The 23,562-nt window shown below is 58.5% G+C and overlaps 1 protein-coding gene across 9 annotated transcripts; it reads left to right on the forward strand.

Moving 5' to 3' along the window:
- The first annotated feature begins 857 nt into the window (after positions 1-857).
- On the forward strand, positions 858-23,170 carry KRBA1 (KRAB-A domain containing 1). 9 transcript variants are annotated; one of them, XM_042248994.1, is made up of 19 exons: positions 858-1,075; positions 2,187-2,288; positions 5,288-5,414; positions 6,364-6,483; positions 7,165-7,302; positions 7,904-8,053; positions 8,973-9,107; positions 9,262-9,447; positions 10,268-10,423; positions 11,015-11,239; positions 11,888-12,061; positions 12,516-12,689; positions 14,495-14,647; positions 15,097-15,342; positions 16,104-16,298; positions 16,383-16,514; positions 17,189-17,293; positions 17,729-17,974; positions 19,639-23,170. In XM_042248994.1, the coding sequence occupies exons 3-19, from the start codon at positions 5,381-5,383 to the stop codon at positions 20,529-20,531; spliced, it is 3,462 nt and encodes a 1,153-aa protein (XP_042104928.1). In that variant the 5' UTR covers positions 858-1,075; positions 2,187-2,288; positions 5,288-5,380; the 3' UTR covers positions 20,532-23,170. The 9 variants fall into 9 exon arrangements, with proteins under 9 accessions (XP_042104928.1, XP_042104922.1, XP_042104924.1 ...); XM_042248988.1 differs by lacking the exon at positions 2,187-2,288; XM_042248990.1 differs by lacking the exon at positions 2,187-2,288 and having other exon boundaries at positions 17,729-17,965.
- The last annotated feature ends 392 nt before the right edge of the window (positions 23,171-23,562 follow it).

Raw genomic sequence — 23,562 nt, forward strand, 5'->3', positions numbered from 1 at the left:
TAAGAGTCCAGAGGAAGAGAACTGTCGGGGCGCAGGCGTGGGGAAGGGCTCTCCGGGCCGCAGGCGTCGCCTCCTATTGGGCCCGGGCTTCCTTGGCCCCTGCAAACCGCAGGTTTAGCCCCACGAGCCCGCCTTCTCTAAGCTGTTCTAACAAGGGTTCACCAGACCCGGGATGAGGCCCAGCCGGGGATCGTCTCCCCGCACCGAGTCCACAACTCTCCCCCAGCCCCTCTGCGTCCTTTCTGACCTGTAGAATGGTGGGCTCGCGCTTCATTCATTCAACACATTTATCTGAGGGCCTACTCCATGCCAGGAACGTCTACAAATCACAAAACAGAGCAGCAAATAGTCACACAGGTAGAGTGGCTCCCGGGTCAAGGCGAGGGTGAGCGCGGGAGCCGGGGGACAGACCTGAGAGCGCGCCGGGGTCTGGCGGCCACTCCGGCCCATCCACCACCCAAGTCAAGGGGTCCAGCCTGCAGCCCCCTCCTCTCCTCTCGGGGTCCGCTTCCCCTACCCCTTCCCTAGTCACGGTAGGCTTGCGGGATATGTCCTTTGGCAGAGACGGGTCCCGTTTAATCTGAGCATCCCCACCTGGCGGATAGGAGTCGCTCAGTAAAAGTTGGATGCAAGAAAGGATGGATGGATGGATGGGTGTGTGGATGCACGGGTTTAGTCCGGCAAGCACTCTGCGAGCTGGCCACAAGGCCGATCCCGGCGCCAAGCCCCTCCCCTGGCAAGCTTCACCGGGTCTAGGCAGAACCAGCGGGGAGGGGGCGCCGCCAGGCTCGCCCCGCCCTCCCCTCGCCCCCTGCCTTCTCGGCCGGCTAGGCGGCGCCTTCTGGGAAATGTAGTTCGCGCCTGCGCCCGGAGGGCCGCGGGGGCTGGTCCCCCTTTCCTGGGATGCGTTGAGCTGGGCTGCTCCGGACTCCCACCTTACCCTGCCCCCTCCCCTGCGGCCTGCTCCCCGGGGCCCGATTTCCTCCAGCGCCGACCTAGATCGCTGACGGAGCGAGTGCTCCCCTCGCCGTGCCGGAAGTCGGGAGCGGAGACTGAGTCTGGGATGGCGGGCCAGGTAAGGCGAGCCCGGACCGCGCCGCGCGAGCCGGGACCCCGCCGGCAGCCAGGGAGGACAGACGATCGCCTCGGCCGGGCCGGCCCCTGCGGCGCTGTGCGGGCCTCGAGGGCGAGGGGCGAGCCTGGGACCCGCCAACTTTGGCCGGGCGCGGTGCGTGGGGGGTTGGGGTGCGCAGGATTTGGTTCAGGGAAGTCCAGGATCTGGGACGCCCCCTCTTCCCTTCTCCCCGTCCCCGCCGTGTAAGCGGACTTGGAGCCGCAGCTCCATCTTTGGAAACTCCTTTGGGTTAAGCCTCACCCTCTCTTGGCGTGGCTTTTAATTATAAATTATCCTGGGAGAGATGGGCATGGAGGCCCAAGGAGAAAGAGTAAATCTGGGCACTTTCCTTCTTGGTAGGATCCTGGGGTCCCGGCTGGGGGAGGGCATGAACAGGGTCCCAGGTTTTTAGCCATTAGGTGAGATGTGTAGGTCGGAGAGCTACTGGGGGAGCTACTGGGGGAGCCCTATCTGTTATAGCCTGGGGCCAGTTTGTCGGGTGCAAGTTGTGTGCAGGGCAGTGAAGGTGCCAGGAAACCTGATGATACCAATGGGGAGTTGCTGGACATCCTTTTGGGGCCCCCTGGAGAGCTCCGGCCAACCTCTGGCAACTGCCGACTCCAGGGTTTGAGGGCCCAGGTGATGAGGGGCTGGGGCAGTCTGTAGCCAGGCAGAGCATCACTGTGCCAAGACCTTGATGGCGTTAATGCCCCACAAGCTCCCGGGGAAAAGCGAGAAGCCAGGTAGATTAGGGGGCGACAGAGGATGAGGTGGTTGATGGCATCATGGACTCAATGGATGTGAGTGTGACCAAACTCTGGGAAATGGCGAAGGACAGAGAAGCCTGGTGTGCTGCAGTCCACGGGGTTGCAAAGAGTCGGACACGACTGAGCGACTGAACAACAACAGGCAGATTGGCTGCTGTGGGAGCAGGGGCAGTCTCCTCTTCAGATCTAGCTGGAAAGTTAGGAAGCCGAAGGACACCCTCCACCATCACCCCCATCTCTGCTCAGATGTGCCCACGGGCACCATGCTCAGGCCTCCTCAGACCACAGTTTCCTTTTCTATACAGCGAGGGGTTGGATCACTGATCGTTCAGATCTGATGTCCTGGGGTGTGTCCTTACACTGTGTGTCTTCATGGAAAAAGTGCCTGGCCATGGCCTTGGCGGCTGGTAGGTGACAGTCAGACGGAGAGGAACAGGGTGCGCCTCCTGTCTTCCTGTCTACTGTGACTCCCAAATGCCCAGGGTCTGATCTGGAGGCTCAGGGCTGAGTCTGAAACACGCCAGGAGAGTGGGTTTGCCCTGGGAAGGACCCGCAGGCCGAGTCTGTGACCTGAGGGTTTGCACATTGTGCTCGCTCCCTACCTTTTTTGTGCACGTGCATACACACACACGTACACACTCCTCTGTTTTTTCTGGGTGGGGGTGGCTACCGATGGACCCACTTAACCCTGGCCACAGTCAGTTCCTGTTCCCAACTTTGTTGGACAAGAGTTTATCTTCTGGCTGAGGTGGCGAGTGGCCTGGAAACCATCTCTTCCGGATGTCTAAAAGAGCTGGTATATTTAGCCAGGAGACAAAGAGGCATTTGGGGTCAGGAGTGGTGTGTGAGGTGGCCGACTGTGACCTGCCAGTGGATGTGAGGCAGACAGATTTGGCTGCAGGAGCAGGAATCATAGCACTTAACCACATCCCAGCATTTGTTCTGGGCACTGTTCTTACAGTAATTCATTTACTCTTCACAACATCCCTCTGAGAGAGGTTCTTATGATCCTCCTTTCATAGATGAGTTTACTGGGCCCAGAGCTAAATGTGAAGCAAAGCAGGGATTGGAATTCCAGCCACCCGGCTCCTGGGGTCAAGCTCAAACCTCCACGCTCTGCCTGTTTGTGTCCCAGAACTTCTTAACGCCAGATTAGGCCAGCCATAGGACTGTGGTGAGCCCCCACAGTTGCTATGGGTATTCAAGTAGAAATTGAAGAGCCCCCTATTGTAAATGGAAAAAAAAAAAAAAAGAATGAGTTAGTCACTCAGTGGTATCCAACCCTTTGCAACCTTGTAGATCGTAGCCTAACAGGCTCATCTGTCCATGGGATTCTCCAGGCAAGAATACTGGAGTGGGTGGCCATTCCCTTCCCTGGGGGATCTTCCCGACCCAGGGATAGAACCCACATCTCCCTGCGGCTCCTGCATTGCAGACAGCTTCTTTACCGTGTGAGCCTAGAAGTTGGCACTAAATGTTCACTGCCCCTTAAAGGTATTTTGCAGTTGTCGGTGAGTTCTAGTTCACGGACATGCTACAGTGGACAGCTCGCCCCCGGGGGGAGGAGAGGGTCCCGTTTACCGGAGTAGTTTTCATTTCTGGCAGCCCAGGCAGGTTCTGCCCAGTCTCCAGCCAGTAACTGGACAGCAGCTCTTCCTCAGCCCTCTGATTCTAAACTTAGAATGTGTCAGAATCATCTGGGAAGCTTGAAGGTGTCAGCTTCTCGATTCTGAAAGCACTGAACACAATTGTGATTTAGTCTATCTAAGATCAGGTGAGAAATTCAGTCCTCAATAAAGGGAACTGTGAGCCTTATTTGAACCTAAAAGCTCTTTTGTGTTTTCAGTTGTTAGGTAGTAAACTCTGATGGGAGAAGATAAGGACGCAGAGTATTTTTCACCTGGTTTGCTAAATAGAGAAGCTATCTGTTGGCGTGAACTAGCTGGTCAACAGAATCGCCACTCAGCTCTGCTGGGTTTCCCACTTGCTGCTACAGCCACAGCCGTGCTGTTAAACTCAGCCATTTAGCAGCGACTTCCTTGGTGGCTCAGATGGTAAAGAATCTGCCTGCAATGCAGGAGCTGTTGTTCAGTTGCTAAGTCGTGTCCAACTCTGCAACCCCATGGACTGCAGCACACTAGGCTACCCTATCCTTCACTATCTCCCAGAATTTGCTCAAACTCGTGTCCAGTGAGTCGGTGATGCCATCCAACCATCTCATTCTCTGTTGCCTTCTTCTTCTCCTGCCCTCAATCTTTCTCTGCATCGGGGTCTTTTCTAATGAGTGACTCTTGACATCAGGTGGCCAAAGTATTGGAGCTTCAACTTCAGCTTCAGTCCTTCCAGTGAATATTCCGGGATCGGAAAGATCCCCTGGAGAAGAAAATGACAACCCACTTCAATATTCTTGCCTGGAGAATTCCACGGCCAGAGGAGCCTGGTGGGCTTCAGTCCATGGAGTCATAAAGAGCTGGACACGACTGAGCGACTAACACACACACACACACACATTTATTTGTATTTATTAATCATTTATTTGTACTCAAGAGCCATCCTGTCTCCTCCATCACCATCTTAAAAAACCTGTTATAGCATGGTGAATTCAGGGCTGGCTGGAGTTCCCATCCTGGAGTCAATGTTTTCTTGGGCCTGAGCTGCAGGCCACGAGACTCTCTGTATTAGCTTCCCTGGATTGCCATGAAAGTACTTTCACAAAGCGGGGGTGGGGGCTTAAACAGCAAATTTAATCTCTCACAGTGCAAGAGGGGAGAAGTCCAAAATCAGAATGTTGGCGAGCCCGTGCCCTCTCTGAAGACTCTATGAGAGGATCATGCCTTCCTCTTCCAGCATCTGGTGGCCCTGGCATTCCTTGACTTGTGGCCCCATCACCCCTGCCTCCCTGGTCATGTGGACCTTTCCTCCCTGTGGGTCTGTCTCTGCTCCTCTTCTTATAAGGACACCAGTCATACTGGATTAAAGTGAAAGAAAGTGAAAGTGAAATTGCTCACTCATGTCCGACTCTTTGCGACTCTATGGACTGTAGCCTACCAGGCTCCTCTGTCCAAAGGAATTTTCCAGGCAAGAGTACTGGAGTGGGTTGCCATTTCCTTCTCCAGATATTGAATAAAAGATCTACCTTATTCCATTATGACCTTAACTTAACTAATTTCATCTATAGCAACCCTAGTTTTGAATAAGGCCACATTCTCGGGTACCAGGGTGAAGACATCAGCGTGCCTTTTTGGGGACACGTCTCTTGTCCCGTTGCCTCTTTGACCATTCCCACGAGCCAGGTGCCCACGCCGTGTCCACCAGGGGACATGGGCTGGGTCAGCATGCCAAGGACCACTCCTGGGTGGCCTTGCTGGGAGGGAACGAGCCAACTGCCCTGAGGTTGTACCCACAGGTGTCGATCGCCTTCCAGGACCTGGCCGTGCGGTTCTCCAAGGACGAGTGGCGGCTGCTGGGGGAGGGCCAGAGGGCGCTCTACCTGGACGTGATGCAGGAGAACTACGACACGCTGGCCTCCCTGGGTGAGGAGCGGGCGGGAGGGCGCCGGCGCAGCACCTCAAGGGCCCAGAGTCGCCTGGGAGCTCAGGCGGCTCGTGGGGCCTCAGTCTTCATTCACACAGCAAGGTGGTGTCCGAGAGCCGGCGCTGAGCTGGGGTGGGGGGCGTCCCTTGGGTCTTTCATGCCATTGTTACTGTGGGCTGTACCAAGGGTCTGGGTGCGATTTGGCAGGGGTGCCAAAGAGCTGGCACAATGGCACTGGTCTTGGAGGTTCTGACGGTCCCTGGGGTTTGGGTGGTCACACAGACACACATATGTACACACATGTACATGGGTTTGTGATGGTCATACGAGCGCACTCGTGTACACACGCACACAGGGATTGGGTGGTCAGGTACACACGTGTACATGGAGTTTGGGTGGTCACATGGATAGACATGTACATGCATGTTCATGGGGTTTGGGTGGTCACACAGAAATGTGTGTACACATGTACACAGGGTTTGGGTGGTCGCATGTACACACGTGTACATGGAGTTTGGGTGGTCACATGGGTAGACATGTACACACATTACATGGGGTTTGGGGGGGTCACATGGATAGACATGTATAGATGTACACAGGGTTTTTTGGGTGGTCACATATACACACATGCACATGGAGTCTGAGTGGTCACATGGGTAGACGTGTACACACATGTACATGGGGTTTGGGAGGTCACATGGATAGACATGTACATGCATGTTCATGGGGTTTGGGTGGTCACACAGAGACACATGTACACGCATGTACATGGGGTTTGGGTGGTCACACAGACAGGCATGTACACCTGTACAAGGGGTTTGGGTGGTCACACATACATACATGTACATAGGTGCCTGGATGTCTGGGTGCCTGGGCCTCTGGTGTGATGATGTAGAAGGGCAGAGGCTGGCTTCCACTCCCAGGGACAGTCCCTCTTTTCTTTCCCAGGGACAGCGGAGCTGCTCCCCCTCTCGGCCTTCCTATCTCCCTCAGAGCCTGGAGGAGCTGTGGGGGCCCGGAGCCGTGCTGGAGACAGGCAGGAGCTGCCCCAAGGAGGAGGTCCCCTGGGTGAGTAATCTGTGCAGATGAGAGCCCCTCGGGGGGTCCTGGACCCCCTGGGTCGCCTGGGCCCCAGTGGACTCACTCACGTCCCTTCCGCCGTGTGGTCCTCGTTCCCTGGCTTCATTCCGTACAGGACACTGTGACCTCAGCACTCCCCACCTCGCCACACCCACCCCTCCCTGACCTTTCACCTCCGACCCCTCTGGACCAGGAGCCTGGTATACTGTTTCTCATTGTGTGAAGCGCTCAGAAGCAGCCTGGGCTCGCCTGGGCTCACCCGGGAGTCTTTGCCCCTCAGGCCCCCTCCCCCACCACCCGAGCAGAGCCAGTTGCAGCCCTTGAAGGTCCAGAGAGCTCGAGGGGGCAGGGGTGGATGTGGTCCAGGGGTTGGAGGGAGAGGCAGGAGCCTGGATGGTGGCCGGAGATGGGGAGGCAGCCCTCCTTGACGTCCCCTCCGTGGCCCAACGGGGACCGAGGGACAGAGCAAAGAGGAGCTCTGTTACCCGCAGCCCCCAGCATCTTGGTCCTGCTGTGCCCACACGCGGGGCACCTGCCCTGAACCCAGATCCTCTTTGTTTGCAGACATTGGTGTCACCTTTGCAGCCCCTCCCGTGGTGGAGGACTACGTGAGACTCAGCACGTGTTGACTGATGGGGGGGGCGGGAGTTCACTGTGGTCTCTTGGCAGGAGGAGCCCCCCAGCACAGCCTGCACCTCAGCGCCCTGGTGCAGCTCGTGCAGGAGATCCCCGAGTTCCTGTTCGGGGAAGGCAGCCCCGAGAGTAGTGGGGGAGCCAGCCTGGATGGGGTGGCTGTGAGCCCCCAGGGTGAGTCTGACGGCGGGCCCCGCTGCATCCCACAGACGAGTTCAAGCTGCCGGCCTGGACCCTGGGTGGAGTTACCCGTTAATGTGAATGTCTGGCTGCAGGCTGGTCCCCTGATGGAGGAGAGACTGCGGCCTCTGATTTTCTCTAGTGGTTTCGACCTGGCTTCATCCATGTCCTTGGGGCCCCCGTTGCATCCTGCCCTACAGTGGCGGGTGAGGCCGTCCCTGTTGTGTAGATGAGTGCCCAGCGGCCGAGTCCCCCACAGCCTGTGCTCTCCTTATCTTAACAGACTTCTTCCTCTCCCAAGCTCGCAAGGCTCTCCCACCTCCCCAGAAGTTTCTCCCCCCAGCCCCAAGCCTGCGGGGTTTCTTTGCATCCCCTCAGCTGATGGTCAGCTGGGGATGATCTTATCAGAACAAGGCCACAGCCTGAGTCTACATCTCGGAGCCCAGGGATGGCAAGGCAGAGGTTACTGACATCCTGGTTGTTGTTAGTGGAACATGGCAAGGAAGGGCCAGCATGGGGCAGTGTTGGGGCATTGTACCTCCTGCCAGGCTTAATTCTAGTGTCCTCCTGCCACCCGCACCCCCCCCCCCACCAGCTGTGATGGAGGACACGTGCCCTCTTCGAGACCTGCTCCACTGCCTTCCAGATACACCCATGGGCCTGCTTGGCCTGGCCACCACACCCAGCGGCAGCTCGTCCAGCAGCACCCCCAGAGCCGGGGGGCCGGGGAGCCCCCTCCCCATCAGTGAGTAGGACCCAGTGCAGGGGGCCCACACCCTCTTGATTTTTTTCCAGGACTCGGTTTCCTTTATAACTGGTTTCAGCTCCTCACGGGGGCAGAGTTGGGGGAGGTGCGGAGCAGGCCTGGTGCTCGCCTCTGTCTGGGGACCAGCGAGGATTCAGGATGCTTAGCCTCACTCTTGGAGTGCTGTGTGCAGCGTGTCTGTGGACCTGACTCTCAGACCTCTCATCAGGGCAGCCCTAACAGTGGGAGAAGACAAGGCTGGCCTTTGGAATTTCTCTGGGTGCCAGTTTATTTTTAAAATGCTTGTGGATTTTACATTTGTCTAAATGCCTATTTTTATCTAAACTATTTTAAATTAATATGGCATAAAATAGCCAGTGCTAAAAAAAAAACCTTGTTTAGGGGCTTAACCCTGGTGGTCCAGTGGTTAAGACTCCGTTCTTCCAACGGAGAGGGCATGGGTTCAATCCCTGGTCAGGGAACTAAGATTCCACATGCCGGTGGCCACCAGAAAAAAAGAAAAGCATGCCCCATTTAGCCCGTAGTTTCAGGCGTCAGCTGGCACCTTTTCTCTGGGGTCCCACGTGTCCAGCTTTGAGAAACATTGAGTGAGAGGCAGGGGCCTGACTTGCGGAGGCAATCAGAGGTTGCCCTCATGGGAGGGTCCCCAGGGTGAGCAGTCTTGTGTTTACATTCACGCTGGAAGGAAATGGGGAAGGACCCTGCCACCCTTAGGATGGACTCTGGGAACAAGCCCGTCGTAGCTGGCTGAGCCACCAAGTTCCCAGGACTCAGCTGTCCCTCGGGGAGCAGTTAGAAGTTGGGAAGGCCCATCCTCTGTGTGTGTGTGTTGGGGAGGGGCCATTTCTCAGGCTCTGGAGCCTGAGCTGGAAAGGCCTGCCTGTCTCTGCTGCAACAGAAACTGCCAACAAGCCAAGGCCTGTGGAGGAGGGGAGCCCAGGAGCCCCTGGCCGGAGGCCCAGCCCTGCCGCCACCTGCAGTCAGGACAGTAGCAAGAGCCGCAGGAATCCGGAGAGAGGGACCCTGGGGGCAGGTGAGGGGCTGGCTTTCCTGAGGGTGGGGCTGAGGATGGGGGGCAGGTGGGGAGGCATCATGTGGCCCCCACCTGGGGCCTCCTGATGGTCCTACCTGGCAGATGGCATCCCTGTGGTCATGGGTGGGAAACCTGACCGCGGCTGGCCTTGCAGGAGCTGCGGGCATCTCTCCTGGGCACAGCCCCTTGCAAGGCCTCATCAACTGCCTGAAGGAGATCCTTGAGCCCGGGCCCCAGGGCCCCGAGGGACCACGGAGCTCGCCACCACCACCCGCCCCCAGCCTGGGTGCCTCCCAGCTGACCAGGACAGAGCTAGGGCCTGGGGGCCCGCCCTGGGCTGGTGAGTCCCTGCGGACCTATCTCCTCGGGCCTGTGGAGAGCTCCAGTTGCTCTCCGTAGATACTTCTCTGTAAATATGACGTCTTCCCTAAGGATCCTTGCCAGCTTGGCTGCTCCAGTATCTGTAGTGTCGCATTTCTGGAGCCAGATGGCTGTGTTAAGGGAACAGCATGGTCAGCATCATCAGCTCGTAGAAAACCAGAAATAGATTTTGCCCTGGATTCTTATGGGTTCTTGACTCATCCTAAGGTGGGACATCTGAGAATCTTGTTGACACTAAGCAGGATCCTTGGGATGGGCTTTGAGGATGGGAGTGATATGGTGGGGGCTGGAGCCCCAGCTCTGAGCTCTGAAGCTTGGTAGCCGGGCAGAATGTGAAAAGCTCCTTGAGGCTTTGAGCCTTCAGTTTCCCGTCTGTCAAAGGGGTAACTGTTCTCACCTTAGAGAACTGTCCTGAGGTTAAGCACACTAATGATGTGTGTATAAGTGTTTGTAAAACGCTTGGGCGTCCTCAAATTAAGTTCTGTTCAAGGCCAAGAGAACCGTCTCCAAGTAGTGAGCCAGGCCACCCACTTCCTTCGTTTGTTCTCAGAGCAGAACCTCATCTTCCTTTTACCCAGCCAGCTCTGGGAGGTGTAGCCAGGCATTTTTAAACCAAGCGCTAAGAAGACAGTGGCCCCAGGCAAGGCTGAGTGAGTTGCAAGAAGACCCACATCCTCGGGTTTCTGGCCTTGGACCTTTAATCGATCCCTCTTTCGGTTGTTGTCACCAAGACTGAGGTCACTGGGTTCAGGGGGATGCGTGTTCCTTTTTTCCCGTAGTGAAGACAGAGGCTGCCTCGGGAGATTGTCCCCTCCAGGGCCTGCTGAACTGTCTGAAGGAGATCCCCGAGGCTCGGGACAGGCATCCCAGCCCCTCAGGAGGCAGTGACCCACGGCTGCGGGAGGACCCAGGGGCCTGGAAAAGGAATTCTGGAGGTAAAGGCTGCCAGCTGGGCAGGGAGCCCCTGGGTATCGCTTGTTTCCTTTCTCTGCTCCAAGCAGACCTTCCGCCACCAGTCGCTCGGGCCCACACGTCACTGTTGGCTGGAGTGGCCAGACGTGGGGGCTCACGCTATAGAAGGGGCTGGGCGTGTGGCAGGCGCATCAGTGCGAAAACGTTCCAGATTGGCTCTTATAGTCGGAGCTGAGGGTTCCAGAAGGAAGGAGGGAATGGCTGGGAAGGAGAGACAAAAAGCAGGAGGCAGAGCTCCGGGCAGTGCACATGCCGGGGCTCGTTCTGATGTGGGGGTTCTTGTGATCGTTTGGGTTCACTGTGGGTCGTCAGTGTTCCAGAACTCTTGAGAGCCGTTTGGCTGCTGGCCTTGGAAGCAGGACCCTGACTCAGTGCTCCTGGGGCGGGCTGGCTTGGCATCACCCCTCTGTAGAAACCTCTAGATGCGGAGGTGGGATTTAGTCCATCTGCTGGTGGTTGGGCAGTGACTGTCAGAGCTGAGATGGCTGTGGAAGCTGGGGGCTGTGGAAACCCCATCCTGACCCTGTAGAGACCTCATGAGTGACTTCCCACAGGACTCCGACCCCTCCAGACTCCTCCTCCGGGGCCTGGGCCTGGAGCTGGCAGCATGCTCTCTGCAGTGAAGGTGGAGGACAGCTGGCCCCAGGGATCCCCAGAGCCCACATCCTGTCAGCTCAGCAAGCGGCCCCACGGCCCCTCTGCCGCCAGCAGCCCCAGGAATGTCAGAGACACCGCCCCCGCCCAGGTCCGGGTGCCCAGCTGGGGCCCTGCAGCTCAAGGTGAGGCCTGGGCTCGTCAGCTCAAGTCCTCCCGGGTGGGGTTCTCAGGCCCCCAACAAGGTTCTGCCAGCCCACAGGGAAGGGGCATCTGGGTGTCTCATGCGTGGACAGAGGCGTCCACCTGGGCGTCCTTCCCAAGCAGTAGTGGTGGTGATGGTTTCGTCGCTAAGTCGTGTCTGACTCTTGTGACCCCGTGAACTGTAGCCCACCAGGCTCCTCTCTCCATGGGGTTTTCCAGGCAAGAATACTGGAGTGGGTTGCCATTTCCTTCTCCGGGGTCCCAAGCGGTTAATCCTATCCTTTAATCTCCATCCTCCTTAACCCAGGCCCTTGCCCATGGAGCCTTCCATTAGAAGGGCCTTGGTTTTGCAGAGAATCCCCAAGTGTCAGGAAGCTGCCCAATGCGTGTGGCTCTCTTTCCACCCACCCTTGGGCCTGGGTACAGCTGGCTGGCATCACTCCCCCAGACTGGGGAGCAGAGAGCTGTTGGGAGCCGGCACTGAGGGAAGGGCGTCCTGCCTGGCAGGCCCCACGCCTGGTGTGGGACTCACCACCCCTGCATAAGGCAGGCAGGCCGGGCAGTCAGCCAGGGCTGGGCCGGAGGGGAAGATGGGCCAGAGATGGTGACGGGCCATCTCCCCGTCCCAGCCGGCAGCGCCTCGAGCTCACCCCTGGAAGCCCTGGAGGCCTGTCTGAGGGGCATTCCCCTGAGTGGGTCGTTACCTCCCCAGCCGCCGGCCAGCTCTTGGTCCCGGAGCCCCCAGCCAGGAGACCCCGGGTCTCAGAGGCCCAAGCTGCCGCGCCTTGGACCACACAGCAAAGGTAGCCTGCGCCGTGGGCTCAGGGTGGCGTTTGTCCTTGTGCACGGAACGGGGTTGGTGGGGGGAATGCCGAGGATGCCATTAGGTCCCCCCTCCTCATCCCAGGCCAAAGTGAGGGGCACACATGCCCCTGTCTCCCAGCTCCTTCTCATGCCTGCCCCCCAACAACCCCTGTGTTTGGTGGAAGCCAGTTAAACTCTGCCCTCTTCCACCTCTGAGAGCTTCACTGACCCTCTAGGCTCCTGAGGCCAGCAGTTGGGTTTATGTGGGTTAACAAGCTACTGGATTTTAATCAGGGCCATGAGCACCCTAACCTCAGGGGAGATCACACGGGAGAGGCGTTGGGGCAGGGCTGGGCGCCCGTTCGCAGCCCAGCGCCCGTTCGCAGCCTGGTGCCCAGGGGACCTCTTGGCCCATGGTTTTCCCTCGATGCCAGCCATGCTGTTTCCCCACAGAGGTGGTTATGGGGCCTCTCCCAGCTCTGGGCCTGCAGGGCTGCACGAGAGACAGCCCTGCCCTGCCCCTGGGCTCCCAAGGCACCCCCAGCAGCTTCTCGTCGTCCAGCAGCTCTGACGGGGACCTGGATTTCCAGAGCCCTGAGTGCAGCCAGGGGCATCGGCCTGGAAAAGGTGAGCTGGCCATCCTGAGGCTGGGAGTGGGTCCTGGGTAAGGGCAGGGGGACACAGCCTTGCCCACCACCATGCGTCCGACCCGACCAGTGTCCGAGCCAGGCCTCCATGCCCGGTGCGGCCACAGAGAACAGACACACCTGTTTTAGGGGGCGGGGATCTGTTTTAGTGGCTTGGCTCAGAAGAGGCAGGACAACAAAGATCTCTAGAAAGCATTTGATGCAGAAGGCAATGGCAACCCACTCCAGCACTCTTGCCTGGAGAATCCCATGGAGGGAGGAGCCTGGTAGGCTACAATCCATGGGGTCGCAGAGTCGGACGCGATTGAGCGACTTCACTTCACTTCACTAGAAGCATCAAATACTTCCTTATCCCAGCCTCAAAGAAGTCAGTGTCTGTAACATCTGACTGACTCTCCAACTTAGAGAAAACATGTAACACCATCTTAGAGGGTGTGTTTGGTGCGTGCTCCCCCGGGTCCCTCCTTGAGGGGACCTTGCAGGGACCTTGCAGGACCTCAACCCTTTTCTCCACTTCAATAATCGCAGGGCCCCCCATCTTGTTCATGGACACCTGGTTCCCCGGGGCTCACCTCTGTGTCCTGGCCTCACGCTGTCTGTGGAAAGGCCTGAAGTCCCCCTGGGGCTCTGTGCTGGGCCCTCCGGGGCCATCGGATGGGCTTGGGGACCGCGTTCCTGCGCCCACCACAGCTCAGCCCCTCGGGTAGGGGAGGTTTTAGCTCCCAACAGGGAGCTGACTTTGCTTGTTAATTTTTAGTAGGTACTGTGCTGGTTTAGTCTTGTTGAAAAGCTGCGGTTACGTTGCAGAGGGTCGTGGCGTCTGCCTCCCTCCCCCGCCCTCCAGCACCCTCGTCCCCTGAGCCATCCCTGCTGCCATTTCTTGCGCTTCCAGGGACGCTGCGCAGGCGAGCATCCCTCTCGCGGCTTCTCCACCCAGCTCCCGTCTTCCCGCTTCCCTATGGGCTTAGGGTCCTCGGCGCTGTGTGGGCCCCCTCCCCTCTCTCCTGCAGCTGCTCAGTGTCTGTGGTTCTTTCTCGAGGGTTCTCTATCGGCAGACCTGGTTTTCTGAGTCACCCATACAGCAGGCGACTTCACGCCACCTTGTGGACGCATCCAGCTCGGCCCCAAGCTCTCCCAGCGCTGCCCTGGAACCCTGCAGCGTCCGTGGGGAAGCCACGTGCAGGACTCCTCTCGAGACACTGAGGTCCCAGCCCCACGACGCCCGGACCTCTGGCAGCTTCTCTCTTCTCCCTCTCTCTGCCTGACGCCCGCATCAGCAAAGATGCTTTTTAGGGAAGAGCGTGGCTGAGATGTGGAAGGGGAGGGCTTTTCCTTTATCTAGAATTTCAGTTCATGTAGTGGCTATAGCTTCTCCAGCGCTGTCACTAGAAATAGGATTTCTGCAGTGTGTTTTTATCCTCAAGTTGAAATGCATTCATGTTCTCCTTCACCTGCTGCATCTGTACCCTTTCCCCTCTTTGACTAGTCACGTGAATAGTGAGTAGCTGATGACATTCCACCCTCGGGGCCCATCTCCCCCGTCACTGGCCCAGTGGCCTGCTGACTGGCTTCTCTGTGTAGGCAGTCAAGATGAGGGGCCTCTCCCAGGGCCACCCAGAGGCCGGGCTGACACGGATCTGGGGCCAGGTCTCCCTCTGGGTGCCCTGAGCTGGCATGCCAGGCCCCGGGCCCCAGCTGCAGTGGACCTGGGGCACGGGCAAGGCTCCTGGGGTTCGCAGGACTGAGCTCTGGCCGGCCAGGACCGCGAGTGTTGGGTTTTCACAGGAAGCCCCGTGGGCAGCTCCCCGCTCCAGGGCCTGGAGAACTGTCTCAGAGAGATACCTGCGCCCCGGCTGCAGCCTGCCTGGCCCTGCTCCTCGGCTGGAGACGGAGGGCCACGGCGAGCGGAGCCCAGGAACTCGGCGGCAGGCATGGAAGGTAACGTGGGCAGGCCCACGTCCCGGCCTGAGATGAGATGACCTTCTGGAAGCAGCCTGGCCAAGGCTCGTGGGAGGCCACAAGGCCAATAGCGCTGCTGTCCTGGGCGGAGGGGTGCAGCGGGCCTGGACACCCAGCCCCCAGTGCTGCTCCGAGTCCAGGCCTGAGCCAGGGCCTTGGCAGCAGGGTGTCTGTATCCTGGCCTTGGTCTCTGGCATGGTGCTGAGCTGTGGGGGCTCCCAGGAGGCTGGGTAGCTGGGTCCAGAAATAACGAGATCCTGGAGGGTGAAGGTGGCCCTGGGAACATCTGCAGGGCCGGGGTGTGTCCCACTTCGGTAGCATCATCCAACACCCTGGACCGGAATTTGTCTTCTGAACAGTGCCTCCCTGGCCTGCGAGTTAACTCAGGGCTCCCAGCTGATGGGCCTCTTGGCTTTTCATTGAAACAGGACTGAGGGGCGAGGCCTGTGAACCAGCCCACCTGGGACAGCGTGGGGGTGACGTGCCCGCCAGGAGCCTCCGATTGTCTAGCCCACAGGCCCTTGCCTCTGGTGCCTTGCCCACCTGCTCCCCAAGAGGCCCCAGAGACCTCGGGGCAGCCAGGCCAGGACAGTGGAGATGGCTTCGAGACGGTGAGCGGGACTCTTGCCCAGGGACTTGCTCGCATGTCTCCTCCCCTCTGCGTAAAATCTCTGGTGAGAGAATAGACTTCCCTTTTCCCCTCCTATTCCTCCACTGCTTCACTGTCTCAGCCATTCCTGGACTGCTGGCTGGAGGGTGTGTGTGTGCATCTCCGAAAGCCTGCTGGCTGGAGCACTCCGAGGTGTGCTGAAAGCAAGTGGGGAAAGCACTGCTCTCATCCAGAGACTGGGTTTCTCTGGGCGAAGCACTGGTTGTTTCCTTAATTCTCGTTGCCTGGGGATGGAGGTCGGGGTGGGAGGGGAGGGGGCTCCTCCTCCTGCTGCTGCAGTTCAGCTGAACTTACAGCAGAATCCTTGTCTAGATTTGCTGAAGTGGATGGGTCAGGCCTGACCTAACTGAGAAAGTGCAGGTATTTGTCATACTCCCTCCAGGCGAGCGCTGTTCTGGGGGCTTCCCGTGGACTTGACTGAGCCTCTCTGCAGGCTGCTGGTCCTGCGTGAACACAAGTAGAAAGGGCCGCCTGGCTTATGAGACCCAGAGCCTGGCTGGAACCAGACTGTTAGTGACCTCCAGGCTCTCGAGGCTTCTGGAAGTTTCTGCTGCGGCCTTCCAGAGTGGCTGGGGGCCAGACCAGTGTCTGGCTTTGCTTCCTTCTGCTTCCCGTGGCCACGGGATGCTGTTCAGGCTCCCCCAGGGCTTGTGTGGGGCTGAGCTGGAGGGGGACCAGCTCTGCGTGCCCGCCCAAGGAGGCCGAGGCCCTCCAGCCTGTCCTTGGGCTCACGGAGGGAGGGCTCTTTGGTTGCCGTTTGCCCAGGGCCAGCCACCAAGCCTTCCCCGCTCCATTGCCTGGAGAACTCTCTGAAGGGGATCTTGCCCGAGGGGCCCTTGCGCTTTGGCTGCCTGGCCAGCCTGGGCCCCAGCCCACGCTCCAGCTCCAGCTCGAGCATCAGCAGCTCAGAAGGAGAAGACCTGAGGCCGGAACCTGAGCTCTGGCAGCCTCTCCTGCAGGGTGAGCTTGTCGGGGCAAGAGGGGGACTGGGAGCCCGGCCTCAGTGTGTGAACACCACCCTGACCCCGGCTCTGTTTCTGCCAGAGAGGGACCACCCTCCCAGCGGCAAGGGCCTTGGCACCCTGTCCCCACAACGTGGTGGCCCCCGTGCTGGCTGCAGCCCTGGGGAAGGCTTGAGGAGACTCGAGCCTGGGCACCGCTGCGATTTCAGTGCAGGTGAGCCCGGGGTCTCTAGAGGAAGGGGCGTGTCCCCCAGGATGGCCATGGGTGCAGGGACCGTCCCACTCATCACTTGGCCTGACTCTTGCCAGAAGGCTGTCTGCCTTTGTCACACTTGAGTTCCCCATAGGATGAGCCGTGTCCAAGAAAAGAAGGTGGAGATGTTGAGGCCCCTGGGGCCCCAGGGGTGTCAAACAAGTGTGTTTAAAGACCTGGTAATCAGCTTGGAAAGTCAAAGTGTCCATCGCTCAGTCGTGTCTGACTCTTTGCAACCTCATGGACTGTAGCCTGCCAGGCTCCTCTGTCCATGGGATTCTCCAGGCAAGAATACTGGAGTGGGTTGCCATGTCCTCCTCCAGGGGATCTTCCCGACCCAGGGATCCAACTCGAGTGTTGTGCATTGCAGGCAGATTCTTTACTATCTGAGCCACCAGGGAAGCCCAGTAAACTTGATATATATATAGGAGAAGCAAATGGCAACCCACTCCAGTATTCTTGCCTGGAGAATCCCATGAACAGAGGAGCCTGGCGGGCTATAGTCCATAGTGTCGCAAAGAGTCGGACACGACTGAAGCGATTTAGCATGCACGCATGCATATATATATATATGTATATATGTATCAACGCTTCCTTGCTTCTCAGTCCAGTCCTGACTCAGTGATCATTCCCAGCAGGAAAAGCAGAAGAGAAGGTGGGAGGCAGGTCCCACTTGCCCTGGAGAGAGGTGTGCTTGGAGACCCTGGGACCACCTGGGCCCCTAGGCAGCGCTGGAGGAGGTAGGGGTGGGTGGGTCGCCAGGTCCGGGAAGGGGGCCCCCCTGCTGCACTCAGGCCAGTGACTCCACCCAGTCCGTGGCCTCTGAACAGGCCCTGGCTGGTTCCCACCTTCCTTCCTGCCCATGGGCCTGACAGGAGACAGCAGAGTGGGCCGGGCATGGACCCACAGGACCCCCAGCACATCCCTGGAGGAGCCTCACCGGAGGCTGGACCTGTGGGCATGGCCCTCTCCACCTGCTCTCTCCAGCCTCCTGGGAGAGCCAGAGGCCTCGTGCTGGAGCCGCAGAAGATTCTGGAAACAATGTCCACCCTCACTCAGCCTGCGGGCCCCAGCCAGCCATTTGACCAGAGATGGGCTTCCTGGCAAGCCCAGTGTAACCCTCTTGCGTCTCATTTCACCAGTGCTTGAAAGTTCAAAGTTTTCTTTTGTTTTAGGCCGTGTCCAAGTATCCCCTGTCAGTGTGGCCGTGGCGGAGCCATGCGTATCCACACCGGAAATGCTCTGTGCTCTTCCTGCGAGGTCCACTGGGCATCCCTGCCCCGCCACTCAGCTGGGAAGAAGGCCGGGGCCTGGGCCTTGCCAGCCTCCTGGTTCAGCCCATGGGTGCCAATCCTGGAAACTGACGGCTGGTGAAGAGTCCAGGGGCCTGGGGCCTGGGGACAGAAGACCAGGTGTGACAGGTGAACTGGGGGTCTCCCGGCCCCCCAAGTATCGGGAGCCCCACAGGCACAGGGTGGGGGGGCGGCTGGGGCTCAGCGTCTGCACGGTCACCCCTCCCTCCTTCCCCGCTGCTCAGCTCCTTTTGGCAGGGTGGGCTGGTGAGAACCCCTGGGGTTACAGCCTGGGGTAGGCTTTCTCTGAACAGCCTTCCAGGCTCCTTTGGGTCATAAGTAGGAAGAGCCTCACATCCAGTCGACTTCAGCTGGCTTATTTCATTTCAGGGTTTTCCTATAGGAATAGCTGGCTATTTTATGAAAGTACGCAGACACTTCTTAGAGGCAAAACAAACACTGAATAGATGCATCCAGAATCAAAGTTTGGGGTTTGAGGCGACTTTAGAGAACAGGTAGGGATAATGAGGGTCAGTAGTGAGTGACCAGGTGGAGAGGTCCCCAGAGATGCATTCTGTACCCTGACCCCGGGAAGGTCTTCCAGACCATGGCAGAGGTGGGCGAGCGGGGCTCGGTGCCTGGTCCACTCTGGGCCGTGCACCCAGATCCTCATGCTTGAAGCCTGCGGTGGGGGCTCCGGCCTGTCACGGGCCTGGCCTGCCTGGAGGTGCAGCTGTTTGTTAGGAGTGCTGAGCTGGCCCGAGGCCCATGAACTCACTGCCCCAGCTTGAGTAGAAAGACACCCGGGACACCAGCACCGTTGCTGACCCTTAGCTGAGATCCTTCCTAAAGAACGTGGCTGGGCAGCGTTTGAGTCCTTGGGCTCCAGTCTCCACTTTTGCAGTTTGAAGCCCTGGGGGTCCTGGGAGATTCAGGCCGGAGCTGGTCTAGGGACTCCGACATGGTGGGAAACCAGGTCTGTCCTGTGGCTCCAGGTGGTAATGGGGCTTCCTTATGAGGCTGGCCTCGGGTGAAGACCAGGTCCGGGAGAAGTTTGGGTGAAGGAGTAGGTGACTTTTATTTTTTTTTTTAAAGTAACTTAAGTCCTATGTCTGTAATTTGATTAGGGAGGGTAAAGGTCAGGAGGGGGTGGGGACCCCTGTGGTTTGCTTATGACTAAGACCTTGATGCTGGGAAAGATTGAAATCAGGAGAAGGGGACGACAGAGGATGAGATGGTTGGACGGCATCACTGACTCAGTGGACATGAGTTTGAGCTACTCAGGAGCTGGTGAAGAACAGGGAAGCCTGGTGTGTTGCTGTCCATGGGGTTGCAAAGAGTTGGACACAACTTAGTGACTGAAGAGCAAATAGCATTAGGTGCTGATGCGGCCCCTTTGCCTCTTCGCTGGAAACACCTGGGCCCTCTCTAGACACTGCCCACGGCCCTGCCTCAGGGCAGCTTCTCTGGGCCCTGCCCGCCGACCCTCCAGAGGCAGAATTAGCTGCTCTGAGGCGGCAGTAGGGCCCAGAGGTGGCATAGGAACACACCAGTCCTTTTCCTAGGAAGTGGGGAGGCCACTGTCCTAAGCCAGCTTGGTTTCTGTGGAGACCCAGCCTGTGATCTATCTTGCCCGTGAATTAGGGGAGCAGCCTTCCACGTTGCCCAGCCTGAGTCACCAGGACCCTTCCTTCCCTTAGTGGGCAGGGTGACAGACACACCAGCTGGAGGGTCTCGGGGGAGGGAAGATCCTGGCAGCTGATCACACTCATCATATCCCGCTCTGGTTTCAGCCAGGACCGAAGGGGGGCCCCTTCCTGGGGGTGTGCCCCAGCCAGCGCCTGCAGCCACCATCCCTGGGGCCTCACCTGGTGCCTCCCCTGGTGCCTCTCCGCGGCCGCCGTGCCCCTGTGGGGCTTCCCTGCAGCAAGAGCTCCACAACCTGGGCGCTGCCCTCTCGGAGAAGCTGGACCGGCTGGCTGGGGCCCTGGCCGGCCTGGCTCAGGAGGTGGCTACCATGAGGACCCAGGTGGATCGACTCGGGCGGCGCCCACGGGGCGCGGGACCCAAGGGCCTCCCCCGGGGCCCTCGCTTGGCCAGCGGCCCTGCCCACAGACACCCACCCTACTGGAGGCACAAGGGCCCCCTTAGGCCGAGACCGAAGATCCTGCGGGGGGGCCCGGCCGAAGGTTGCAGGGCTGGGGACCTGTCATCGGGCCTGTCCAATGGGAGGCTCCGTCGGGTGCCTCCGGACACCCCCTCAGCGGAGGCCCCTGGGCCCGGCTCCAGCCCTTCCTGGCAGCCTCACTCCTTAGCCTGCAGCGGCCCTGCTGTGCAGACTGTACGTCACCCCCTCGGGCACCCCGAGGGCCGCCAGAGCCCCCCTCCCCTTTCACTGCCGGCTGCCCCGCCCCCCCAGGTGGCTCCTCCGGTGGGCACTGCAGAGGCAGAACCGCAGGGTGTGGTGGCTGCCCCACCCAGGACCCCAAGGTGGCCCAAGGATTCAGGCGGCGTGTTGGTGGGGCTCCAGAGAGCCCTCGAGGGTGAACAGTGGGGCGGGGAGCACAGGGACCCAGCGTGGGGACCCCCCAGCCGCCACCTTCGTGGACTCAGCCCCGCGGAGGGTGCCCCACCTCCGGACACCTCACCCCCCTCCAGCAGAACCTTCCCCACATTGAGGCCGTGAAGGGGCCCCTGACTCCAGGGTGACCATTGCTCAGGGGGTTTGGGGGGGGTGCGTTCCCCAACCATGCCTCTGGCTTTCTTGACTCAGGTTCATTTAAATGTTGCTTCCCCCTCTGGCCCTTCCCACCAGAACCGACAAGGCGGGCAGGGGGGTGGTGTGCAGCCACATGTGTGTGTGTGCCATGTGCGGGCATGCCACATGTGCCCAGGGTGCCCTGAGCCGCTGCAGAGGGGCCACGAGATCACCTCGTCTCAGCACCTGCCATCCTGATTTCAGCGCTGGGGAGTGCGGTGCCCGTCTTTCCGGTCCACGGGAAGCTTCCCTTTGAGGCAGATCGCCCCCGCGCCCTGGCTGAGGCTGGGTGTGCCTGTGTGCATTCTGAGTTACTGAAGGTGGTTGCCAAGGGGAAGAAAGGCACGCAGAGGGACCGCAGCAGAGTGTGGCTGTGTGGTTGTCACCAGCACTGGGGACAAGCTGGCTCCTGCCTTCCTGCCTCCTCCAGAGAATCTGGCAGCCTGCCTGATGTTAGGGGAAGAATCCCACCAACCCCCAGGGAGAGAGTGGCGCACGTGTTAGCTTCCTGGGCCCGCAGTGACAGTCCAGAGCCCAGGAGCCTCCAACAACACACATTTACATCCTCCCGGTTCAGAGGCTAGAGGGCCAGGTGTCAGCAGAGCTGGTTCCTTCCAAGTCTGCCCTAGGCCCCTCTGCGGGCCGGTCGCTGACTCTCCTTGCATTCCCAGTGCGCTCTCCCCTTGCTCATGCCCTTCAGTGTCCCTTTTGTCTAAGGACACCATCCTCATGCCCTCCCTCTAACACGATCGCTTCTGTAAAGACCTCATCTCTAACTCAGGTCTCGTTCGTGGTCCTGGGGCTGTTAGGGTTCCAGTGTGTGAATCTGGGGACAGGAGTGCACAATCCAACCCCGACCACACATGAGGGACCGAGCTTGTCTTGGTCCTGGTGGGAGGAGGGAAGATCACCAGGGTCACTAAGCCTGTTTTCCTGGGGCCACCAGGCTGCCCTGGGGCCCACCCCTCACTTGGGGCATCAGGAGTGACCTGCCTGTCATCACTGCAGTTCCGATCTTTTTTCCCGATCTTTCCCCACCAAGCTCAGATCAGTCCATGCACTCCGGGAAGGCCCTGCCTGGCTGTGCTGTCAGGGAACCGGGCTCAGCACTGAGGCCCAAGCCGGCTTGGGACCCAGAGGGACTAGCTGCAGTGAGTGCTCAAGGGGGGCCCATTGGCTGGTTTGCCCAGTGTGCCCCTAAAATCGGGTTTTGGGGGACACTCAGGGCCTGGCTTGTGCTGCTCATGGTCCCTGTGGAAGGAGCAGACACTGATGCCAACGGCGGGAGAGCCAGGTGCTGGCTAAACAGACCATCAAAAGTGGGTGTTAGAACGTTTCCAGGACTGGAGCAAGTTCCTCGATGACTGTCTCAGAAGCTAGGTGTATGAGTTTAAGTAGGTTGTTTAAACATGCAGCCTTCACAGCTAGCCATAACTTGAAGAATAACAGAAGAGGTCTAGGCCTTCTGCCTAGAAAGATGAGTCCAGCTGTTTCCAGGCTGGGTAGGGAGTGACGCTGGGCCATTTCAGAGCCATTGGAAGGGTCTGATGGAGTCAGCGCTGTGGACCAGGGGCTCGGGCTGGAAGGAGGAGGGCTTGTCTGGCCCTCTGCTCATCCTCCGTAGTAGCAGTCGGGGGGTGGCCTGCCATACGTGCCCGTGTGGCATTTTAAGGCTCGGTTTTGTGGGCTTTGCAATTACCAGCCTTTGCACCACCCTGTACCGCAGGCGTGGAGGAGCACACAGGCTCAGAGAGGGCGAGGGGCTTGCTCGGGGATGCACAGCCTTCCTCCAGCCGAGTTAGGACAGTGCGTGCCCTGATGCCACCCAGGCCAGGGGGCTCCCAGTCCAGCTGGACCCTGTGGGAAGTTCAGATCCTTGTTTAAGAATGTGGAAAGTCAGCCATGAAGTGGACGGTGGGAGGTTCTGTGAGCTGAAGCTGTGTTCATCCCCCTGGTCCACTGCCACGTGGACAACACTCCTCCCAAGTCATGAATTGAAAAGCCTTCTAGAACCACTGATCTGGCAGAAAAACCCGTTGGCAATTTAGGAGTTTGGTCCTGTGTCTATCTCCATCTACTTGGTGAGGAAGTGTGGTCACTTTGGTAGGAGAAACCACAGACTATTGTGAACTCAGGAATTCCTGGGGTCAGAGATGGGGGCCAGAGAACCTTCCCTCCCCAGGCGCTCGCGCACGAGAGTCCCCTGTGTCCTGAGCACCGCCTGTCAGCCCGAGGCCCCTGTGAGTCAGGAAAGTGGGAAGGTCCCACAGCCTCCAGATGCCCCTCCAAGGGTCCAATAGAATGGGGGGCCTTAGCCCCCTGTCGGAGACACCCCACGATGTCACCACTCTCTGGAAGGAGCTTGTCAGGCGGGCGGACCAGGCTTGCTCTCCACCCTCTTGTATCCTTGTGTTTCAGATGTGGCTTCTGTAAACAGCCTCCTGTTGGATTTTGTCTTTTAATCCAACTTGACAAATTTTATTCTTTAGTCGGAGCCCTTAATCCACTTCTGTGTAATATTATTGTTGATATATTGAGATTTGAATATACCATCTAATTTTTGCTGATGTTTTTGTCTCGTTTCGGGCAGGGGGCTTCTTTCCTACTGACAGTGTTGTGGGTTTTGAGTCATTCTTTCCCCCCTTGATGAGCCTCAACATTTAAAGAATTACAAGGGGAAACATTCAAATTTACAATCGTATTTGGGAAGTTTTAGCATAGTTTTTTCTTTTTTAGAAACTGATTGGACAAAGCAGGAAGGATGTGGAAGATTTGAGCAAACCAGTTAACAAAATTGGCTCGATTGATGAATAGTTAGAACATTGCACCACAGGACTACGGAAATTCCTTCTTTTCAAGCATATGTAAAACAGTTACAAAAATTAACATTATACTAAGCCCAAATTTAAACAAATTTAAAAGTATTAAAATTATACAGAGTATGTTTTCTGGCCATACT

The sequence above is a fragment of the Ovis aries genome, chromosome 4, assembly GCF_016772045.2.
Source record: "Ovis aries strain OAR_USU_Benz2616 breed Rambouillet chromosome 4, ARS-UI_Ramb_v3.0, whole genome shotgun sequence".
Classification (NCBI taxonomy): Eukaryota; Metazoa; Chordata; class Mammalia; order Artiodactyla; family Bovidae; genus Ovis; species Ovis aries.

Excerpts from the sequence above, each read along its gene's own strand:
- KRBA1 (XM_042248988.1), top strand. Across the intron at positions 12,062-12,515 it reads CCTTGGACCACACAGCAAAG|AGGTGGTTATGGGGCCTCTC; the intron begins GTAGCCTGCGCC and ends GTTTCCCCACAG. Across the intron at positions 16,299-16,382 it reads CTGGCAGCCTCTCCTGCAGG|AGAGGGACCACCCTCCCAGC; the intron begins GTGAGCTTGTCG and ends TGTTTCTGCCAG.